This window comes from Solanum stenotomum, chromosome 4 (assembly GCF_019186545.1).
Source record: "Solanum stenotomum isolate F172 chromosome 4, ASM1918654v1, whole genome shotgun sequence".
NCBI classification, from domain to species: domain Eukaryota; kingdom Viridiplantae; phylum Streptophyta; class Magnoliopsida; order Solanales; family Solanaceae; genus Solanum; species Solanum stenotomum.
This window is the reverse complement of record NC_064285.1, coordinates 7,738,521-7,748,466: the sequence shown is the minus strand read 5'-3', so window position 1 is coordinate 7,748,466 and position 9,946 is coordinate 7,738,521. Positions and strand designations below refer to the sequence as shown.

General features: G+C 31.0%; 1 protein-coding gene across 1 annotated transcript; it reads left to right on the top strand.

Annotated features, from left to right (window-relative positions):
• Nucleotides 1–359: 359 nt before the first annotated feature.
• On the top strand, nucleotides 360–1,572 carry LOC125861757 (protein BIG GRAIN 1-like A). Its single transcript, XM_049541616.1, has 2 exons — nucleotides 360–629; nucleotides 1,060–1,572. The coding sequence occupies exons 1-2, from the start codon at nucleotides 404–406 to the stop codon at nucleotides 1,470–1,472; spliced, it is 639 nt and encodes a 212-aa protein (XP_049397573.1). The 5' UTR covers nucleotides 360–403; the 3' UTR covers nucleotides 1,473–1,572.
• Nucleotides 1,573–9,946: the final 8,374 nt, after the last annotated feature.

The window sequence follows — 9,946 nt, the reverse complement described above, 5'->3', positions numbered from 1 at the left end:
TATATGTTGTATGGATATTTAATTGAGTAGTGGAAAAGACTCTTGATGACATTGATAATATATATCTATTTAAAATATTTTAAAAAATTTAACATTAGTATTTAATGAGGACAAATAAATTAATTAACATTTCAATGACCTTCATACTTTTAAAGTACTATAGATATATAATAGGATATATATAAATTAAACAAATAATGAGTTTCGAATATCAGATACTTTTAAGGTTAAAAAAAAAACTTTTGAACTCATTTTCCATTGTTCCTCATTTACCCCTAGAATAGGAACTTGAGAGGTAATATAAAGCCCAAAGTGGAATAAGAATAATCTCACTCACAATTGTTTTCTTCTGTTCCTCTTCTTATAAGGTGTCATAATTGTGTATCCAAATCAATTTCTCATTATGTTATGCTCATTGCCTCTTTTTGTCAAACCCTATTATAATAGGCCTATTTTCCACTCCATTGACCATTCTGGCCAAGAGAAGAAATCAAGAAACTTTAATTCAAATAGTGACTCTTTTCGATATGGTCTTAATAATAGGCCTAAACCAATTAGAACTTGCATTTCAACTAACCAAGAAAAGTTTGATCACAAGCACCAATATCCCAAAGACCTCAACTTTTATGGTGAGTATATATGTCCACATATATTTAACATTCATTTTTTTATACTATAAGATCACTTTTATTACATATTGTAGCAAGTAATTCACTTTATAATTTCACTAGTAGAAAATGTGAATTTCCAAGAGAGGCGTCCCATCAGATATTGGCTCGTCCTTAAGGGATTTTTGATAAAGATATTACGTCGAGCCAATAATTCAAAAATTTGACTTATTTATTAATTGTTGCTAGACTACTATTTTTTTTAATCACAATTTGCTAGTAAAAAATAAGGACATAATATGTTCACTTTAGAAACATAGGTCCCAGTTGGTCTCGTCAATGAATTTTCTTTTCCTATCCTATTTATCATTTCTTTATGACAATATCAAGTAATAGCTTTTCTCTAACACTTACTTAAACTTTGTTCATGCCCTATTTAAATTTTCAACAGATTCTTCTCTATCAGAGGAAAAATTTAAACATGATGAAGATGATTTTAAGCAGACAAAGTCAAGAGCTTTGAAGAAAATTAAGCAGCCCATTTCTCCTGGAGGTAGACTATCAAATTTCTTGAGCTCACTTTTTACAAATGGGAAAAAAGCAAAGATTTCCTCAAATGATGAGAACAAAAAATCAAAATCAACTTGTTCTTCATGTGGACACAAGACGTTGGATATGGACCAACAAAATGTGGAGGCTATAAAAGGAATTAATAGAAATTATGTTCATGAAGACCACCTAAAATTCCACAAGAATATTGAAGATGAAGATGATGATTATGATGAAGGTGCAAGTTGTGCAAGTTCTGATCTGTTTGAGATTGATATTTTTTCTTCCATTGGATCAATGGGATTGCCTTTATGAAACAATAAATCTTGGTATTAATCTAGCCTTTAATGCAAATGGTAGTTAATTTACTTTTGTAACACTAAATAAATATATTGAGAAAATTGTATTATTATTATTGGCATTTTTATTAATGAATGAAAATGCAAAGTAAAAAGACATAATACATGAATACTTTGTTATTCGTCTAATTTTGAATGTGCACAAACAGATACTTAAACTTAAGACAAACACAAATAAGGTGAGCTGATTTCATTTGAGGTACGGTAGTCAATATCCGTTGAAGTGAAATCCACATCAGTATCGTCAATAAACGCAGAAGAAATGGACTTTCTAAAGAGAATAGCATGCCCCTATCCTTATCTCTAAGTGTGTGATCAATAATTTATTGAGTGATTTTTTCTTATCGCTACACTGAAGTCCCTATGAACATGAAAATCAAAAGAAATGTTAATGGTTTCTCTTTATATCAGTCTCATTATATTCTTTTAAAAAGGGGATTATTTTGATGTAGTTCCTGTAAAAACTACTTATGATCCTAACAGATACTTGAAAAGGAATAAGAAATTAAGTGTTTCTCAAATTGAATATGCTAAAATAATTGGGAGAATAACATTTCTCCTGGACCATATTGTCACGATTCAAGCCTACACCCTGAACGTGGCGGGCACTTGAAAATCATTGTTGGTCCCCAAGTGAACCCTTGGTCTGGCTAACTATAGACATGAAACTCAATATGATATGAGGAAGCCTTACATAGATGAGCATTTAAATCATTTAAATAAAAGCTTTGAAACACTGTTTTGAAGTACTTAACATGAATAAGTTCCAATAAAATCATCGGGAGAAAAACATGAAAAAACATCTAACTATGTCTATCTATGAAGCCTCTGTTGTTCACGACAAGTGTCAGAAAAAGACCCACGACACCTCAATACTACTAAATAGAATAATAAAATGGAGTCCTCCGGAAGCAAGGAGGTAGGTCTCACCAAAAGTTATCAAGAAGTGTGAAGTGATCTCAACGGAGCGTCTGTTGATGATCCCAGACACCTGTATCTGCATCATAAAAAAAGATGCAAGTCGAATGACATTAGTTCATTGAATATACGAGTATGTAATATATCTGAATAAACAAATAACTGAATTGAAGGACTGAAAACAACTCAATTGAATCAATACATGAATATGAAGTGATAATTATTAAAGCCTTACAATAAGATATGAGATAAAAGAAATATGACAATAATATACTTTACTCTGTGGGGAGCAATGGCGGAGCCAGAATTTCAACTAAGGAGTGTCAAAATATAAAGAAGTTAAATTGTGTAGAAGTCGAGAAGTGTAATTTTTCGACAAAGGGGTGTCGGTCGACACCCCTCAATTGTATGTGGCTCCGCCACTGGTGGGGAGTTTCGCTAACCGACAACCATTTCTATGAGCCTAGCAATGATACAACGTTTCACCCACATTGCAAGGGTAATCCTATACCTTGACGGGGTATATGATGCTACTATAACTATAGATCCATCTAATATATCTTCTCAGAGGCAGTGAGGAGTCACACGACAAATCGGTGAGATCCTATCCTACTCTGGCTACGTAGTTTTGTGGGACTTGAGTTATAAATATACTCTTACCCAATTCGTTGCTCGATAATACTCCCAAAATATTCAATAATCATTATGCTTAATCACCCTTTATAAAGAAAGGGACTATTACTTTACTTTACTTTCCACTTTGATTTTATGAAGTACTATTTAGAAACATCAATTATACTCTTTCTCTTTCTCAACTGTCAAATAGTACATACATATGAAATCATTTGATTCTTCCTTTAGAGACTCTGTTCAAAACTTGTATTCAAAACGTACACTAATGGACTAATCTCTCAAGTCCAAGATCGATATATAAAAATTGAAAACTCTTATGCTTTTTTTAAAATAGTGCTCTCTTTTTCAATAAAAAAAGATACATTCGGAACCCTTTAAGTTCCCATAAACTCTTTTTCAAAATAATGCTTTTAAACTTTTTCCAAAATCAATATAAGAAAAATTACTGGCTAAAAATATTTTTAGTAAAACTTTATATATATATATATAGGTTCATGTGGAATTACATGCATGAACAATAATTAAAGAACTTTAATGCATAAAGTATCACAATCTCATAATATAGGAATCTCATAAAAGTGAGGGAAGAACCCTAGATTCAACTTGCTACTAAATGAATTGAGATGTATGGTGTGAGGACGAACTAGTCTAACACTATGAATAGTCTTACATACCTGGGAGAACAAAGTTTTTCTTCTCTTGGAACCTTGCTCTAATGACTTGAAGTGTTAATGAACGTAAAAGAACAGATTAACACTTTCTAAGCCCTTAACTAGGTGAAAATTTCATGGTTTAGGCTTAGAATAGGGTTTTAAAACTTGGAAAAAGACCAAATTAACCCTAGAACGCGTGCAGGAAGTTGCTGGAAAAAAAAGTGTAGCAAGACTTCACAGATGGCTCTACGGTCCGTGGAACATTCCACCAGCCGTATTGTCGTGTGAAACTTTGACTGTCTGATAGGGATTTACAAAAAGGGCATAACTTTTTACTTCAAACTCGAAATGGAGCAAACTAGGTGGCGTTGGAAAGATGACTCATAGACCTTTAATTTGATAGGTCAAGGGCCACCTAATTCATTATATGCTGAGAGATATCGTCTTTCGAAGTTGACCCAAGTAAAATCTCACATTGAAACTCGATTGGTAAGAAAGCTTTCAACACAACTTTGTGGTAGGGAATTCTAGTGACCTTAATTCATATCTGAAATCATTCTCACTCTAAAGGATTGGCCTTAACACCTAAGAACAATTAAGAATCACTCGGTACGACCTTATACACAAATGAAGAATGATTCAAGTCTTAACCAAAAAATTTTTGAGATATTACACATATCTTAAGATTTGTACTAAATTTTCTACGTTATTTGGATTCTACGAGAATTGTGTTTTAATGCAAAAAAGTTTATTTTGTTATAAAAAAATTCCTCGGTGAAAAAGAACTCTTCTATATCCATTTTTTCTTAAAAAAAGAAATTTTGAACTTCTATAAATATAGTTCTCATATAAGAATACAGTACCATCCACAATTTAGTCATTAAAGAGTTTAATTAAGAAGAGATTATTTTATTCTCTCAATAAATTTTATATTTTTTCAATATTGATTTACAGTATATATGTAAGCCACACTTGACCAAACCATATCAAATATTATGTTTTTTTTAGTATATTTTTTTATGTTGTTTTATTTATTGTCATTAAGATTTGTAATTATTAGCTTCCGCATGATATTCTGTAAATTCAGTTTCCAAAAATAACATAAGAATCAATGGCTCAACTTGATTGAAGACTTGTTCAAGCCAGATAAGTTTCAAGCCGCAGCCAATTTGATGATAATTAAAGAAGATATTTGTCCAAAAAAAAATTGAAATACTACATAATAAATTTTCAACAAATGTGATGCTCCATCTTCTTTAAAAATAAAAATCTATTTTTAACTTATGTTTAATTTAATGCATGGACTTCAACTTTCAATCTCTGCTAATTTTTACACCTTGGCTTCAATTTTCAACTTATGCTTTTTTTTTTTAATGCATGAGCTCTGTTTTTAATTTTAAGCCGTGCTATTTTTCACTTTAAAATAGGACTCCGGGTAATGTTAATGGCCAAAAAATTTGGCCAGAAATTTAAAAAGTCTAATATTCTTTTTATTTTAAAATAAACTGATCTTTTTTCCATTTTTTAATTAAAAGATATTAAAGTTAAAAAGGTAAAAATGTTCAAAAAGGTAAAATAACATAGTGTGAAATAAGTTATTTTACCATTCTGGCCAAATTTTTTGTCCAAAAGGATTTTTCCATAGGACTCCAATATGATTAGTTTGTGCTATTCTTTAATGCATATGACTCCAATTTTAATTTGAACTTTTATAAATATAAGATCTTTTATTCTCATTAAAGAGTTTGCTAAGGGAGAGAGATTATTCTTTTTCCTTAATAGATTTTATGTTTTTTAAAATATATAAGTAGGTTACTTAATCAAATTATATAAAAGAAAATTATGTTTTGTTATTCTTTTAACACTATACTCAACCTAATTTATATAGCTTATGTTATTAGCTAATTGAGTAGACATACTCATAATTCCAATAATTATACTGAAGTGCTCTTCATTAGGGATGTTCGTGGTTCGATTTGGATCGGTTATTGATTAAAATCAAAATCAAGCCAATCTAGTCGGGTTTTTAAATTTCTAAAACCAAACCAAACAAAAAATAACCATCGGTTGGGTTATTGTCGATTTGGTTTGGTTTGGTTCAGTTTTTCTGTTTATTCGGTTTGAAAGTAATAATTTTTTGAGGACGTACATATCTCGATAGACACAAACACCTAGTACATGAATAATCACAGAAAAGCTATTGTCAGTTCAATTAAGCAATACTAGAGTTATCATTACACGAACAAAGTGATTCGATTAAGAGAAAGTGTGACTATTTTATGTAAAGTAGGGTAGGTAAAGACTAAAATGAATTTTGATGGACTTTGACTTAGGATTGTTATAGTTGGGCTAAAGTTTTGGGTTTGAGAAAATGATAAAGGGCAAACTAAATCTCACTAGTTTAGGTCCTAATTACTAGGATTCCCGATAGTTTAAAATATTACTTCCTCTACCATACTTTCATGCTTAGGATACATGAGATTGAATCTGAAGATACATGTATCTACCGAATTTTAAGTTGAGATACGTATTTTATTTGTTTAACTTAATAGCTAGGTTGTAACCGATTTCCTTAATTAGAGGAGTAATTGAGGATTTTCATAATAAATGGATAATCAATTCTGGAAATTTAAATAAATTGAATCTCTTATTATAAGGCGGAAATCAAGGAGTGTATCTATATTTAAAAATTTCAATTTATTACTTCAAAATTATTCTTTGAAATAATAAATTCATTATATTATAGTAATAAACAAAAACATGTATATCTTGGTCATGTAATTTGATTAATTTCATTTTATTACTCTTAAAATAATAAATTCATTAATTTGATGTATCTATTATCAATGTATGAAGTATTCAACAAACTAAACACTTAGATACATGAGTATTATACAAGTACATTCATATATATTATAGAAGTATCTAGTATTAATTTCGTGTATTTGTTATATGTGCCTAGTATTAATTTCATATATCTAGTTATATGATCTAGTTTTAATTTCACGTATCTAGTATTAATCTAATGTATCAAGTATCAATTTCATACATTATATTCAAAAACCAAGATACATAGTAAATATATACATATGATTATGTGTATCTAAATATAAAATGCATCTGAAACACATAAATTTTAGGAACAAATCATGACCGTAGAGTATCTATCTTATCATTAATTTAAGAAAAAGTAAAAAATTTCAAAATTATTTCTCATAAATACATATAATCTTAACTCAGATACATGAACTCTTAACTAGATACATGTACACCTGACATGTATCCAACATTCTCAGCTTGAATGTTGGCGAATGAAACAACATATGTTAAACATTGATTCATAAAGATTGAAAATGCATCAAAACAAACTCATATTCATATATACAGATTGGAGATTCAAAACTAGAATGAATAGGCTAGCTGAATTGATGCAAATATTCATAAGAAGTTTAAATATTATCCAGAACAAGAAAATAGAGATAGATACCTAGGGGAACAAATATTTCGACAAACTGAAGAAAGACCTCCAATATCGATTTTAACGAAAACAAGCAACATACAAATCTCAAGACCAAAAATTAAAATATAGTCATGATTCCCTAGTAGCCTGCAGTATAAAAACTCCTCTGACAACATCATCAAGGATTAAAGGCTTAGCTCTTGGCTGCTAGCTTTTCCTTGGATTTCTGGATCTTCAAAATCTTCATGCAATGAGAAATTCACGAGTGAAAATAAATAAATAAAATTTGTTTGATTTAGTATAATATAGTTAATGTGTTGTACCTTTAACAAGAATCGTCCGATTTTGGGAATAGTCATCCATTAAAGTGGTTGAGAAACAATACATCAAAAATATAAAACCTAATTTGTAAAACTTTTTTAAATTGTACTTCAGAACATTATGAACTTTAACCCATATACAAAATCAAGATATACAAGAGAACAAAAATAATAGAAATAAACCTATATGTATAATGATAATTTAGAGCCCATTTGGATTGACTTAAAAAAAAGTAATTTTTCAGTCAAAAATAAAAGTCAAATTCAAATGACTTTTAAGTCAAAAAATAAAAAGTAGGGGGAGACCTACTTTTGGTTTCTGATTTATTTTAAGTCATTTTTAACTTATTATAAGTCATTTTTGACCTTGTCAAACACTTCCTAACTTATTGTAAGTCAGTTTTTACTCATTTTAAGTTATTTTTTATATTTGCCAAACAATTTCAGAAGTCAAAAAGTGACTTAAAAGTAGGGTTGACCAACATTTAAGTCAATCCAAACGGGCTCTTAAACATGCAAACATGTATTGAGAGGATGAAGGAAGAAAGAGGGAGAAGATGAAGGAATAAAGCAGTTGGTGGAAGTTGGGGTGGGGAAGATAACAGATTTGAATTTTAACAAAATTGACTTGTTAATGAACCATTAATTAAGGAGTTTAAATTTAAGATAATTACTCAATACCATATTTAAGGAATTTGTGTATCTAATTATATCTTTTAAAATATATGGTATAAATATTAAAAATGGTAATATGTGTAATTGTTTTAAACTAGAGGCAACTATAGTATATATGATATTGATGTATATGTAGTTAGGTAGTTTTTCCACTGATAAAGTTAAAGACTTAAGTTAATTAAAATTAAACAAAATATTTATGAATTTTTGTAACGACCCGAACCGTCGTGATTTAGGAGGAATGAAAATCTGGGAAAACTCTGAATCATTCTCCCGCCAGAGCGAGCCAGATGTCGCTAGGGCGGTGGCGCCAGAGCGGAATAAGCGAGACAGAACGTAAATTACGAGAAATCCTATTTTCTCCATCTTCTTAAAATACCTAATTAAGTCGTAAAACACCCTAGAAACCTCAGAAAACTGCTCCAAGCTTGGGAAGGAAGGAGAAAGAGAATTCTAGCGTGAGGATGGTAATATCATGCGGATTCTTGGCCTAATTCACCATCACGAAGCCCAGAAAACCTATATCGAGGTCAAAAACTTCGTACAACTGCTTGGCGCCCAGGTAGGCTAGGTTTTATGAAATTAGTAGTTTAAATCTATACTCACCGTGTAATATATGTAAATCAATGGTAGGATTTATGCGTAGACCTTCGTGATCGAATGATTTATGATTTAAAACCCTAGAAAAAAGCCTTAGGCGATGAATTAGGGATGAGAATGGATGAATTAGGGTTTGCTGAGGCGTGTTGATGAATAATCCATAGGTGATGGTTATGACTCTATGATTGTGTGATATATGTTGTTCTTGCTTCATTATGATACCTATATATATATATATATATATATGAATGATGCATCATTGATCACACTTGTTGTATATGAGATAGATGAATTATGATTGCCAAGAAATCATGACCTAAATGTATGATCTTGAGGATATACTTGTGATTGTGATTGTGATTGTGGTGTGGTGAATGGATCGGTTGCCACGTTCCGGCATAACTAAGTTGGATCGGTTGCCACGTTTCGGCATAACTAAGTTGGATCGGTTGCCACGTTTTGGCATAACTAACTTGGATCGGTCACCACATTCCAGCATAACTATGAGATCGACTGTCACGTTCCGTCAAAACTAATTGGATCGAGTACTACGTTCTGATATGCTAACTGTTTAGGTTTGCGTTCTATGATAGAACCAATGATATGGCAAAATTGTGTGACTTGATATAAAATGTAAAGTGGTTTGTTGTTCGTAAATGTTGTTAATGTGGTACATGTTCGATATATGCAGGTGATTATAATGTTGTTTGAATTGCTTATGTTGAACTTAGAGGATATAGGTTATAACTGTTAATATTTGATAGTTCTTAGGTTAAGCGAACTTTTTAGACATAGTGGAAGGTTAAAGTGTTCAAGGGGCAAGTAATGGATAGTACGGGTGGTTCGTGTGTAGTAATGGTGAGAAGTAGAGGTAGCGGGTGTGATGAAATATGCTTAGGCAAATTTCACTTTAGGGAAACGAGACTGGGTTTAGTCGGAAGAAAGTTTGATTTAATGTACTATGTGACCATGGTTGGTTAGTGTGACATAAAAGTAAGGGTATGACGTGAACGGTTAGATGAAATGTCGGTGGTTGTGTTTGGAAATTTCTCTATATGGTAGAATGGCTAGGCTATGATCAAGTGCCTGGTAGATAGGCTGATTGAGAAGGATGTCAGTGGTCAAAATACTAGTGTACATTGGAGGTATTTCAAGAGAGGGTAAAGGTGGA

What these genes read in the sequence shown, in the direction of transcription:
- LOC125861757 (XM_049541616.1), top strand. Translation starts at nt 404, where the DNA reads ATGTTATGCTCATTGCCTCTTTTTGTCAAACCCTATTATAATAGGCCT. An exon ending in CAAAGACCTCAACTTTTATG is followed by an intron (nt 630 to 1,059) that starts GTGAGTATATAT and finishes AATTTTCAACAG; the next exon opens with ATTCTTCTCTATCAGAGGAA.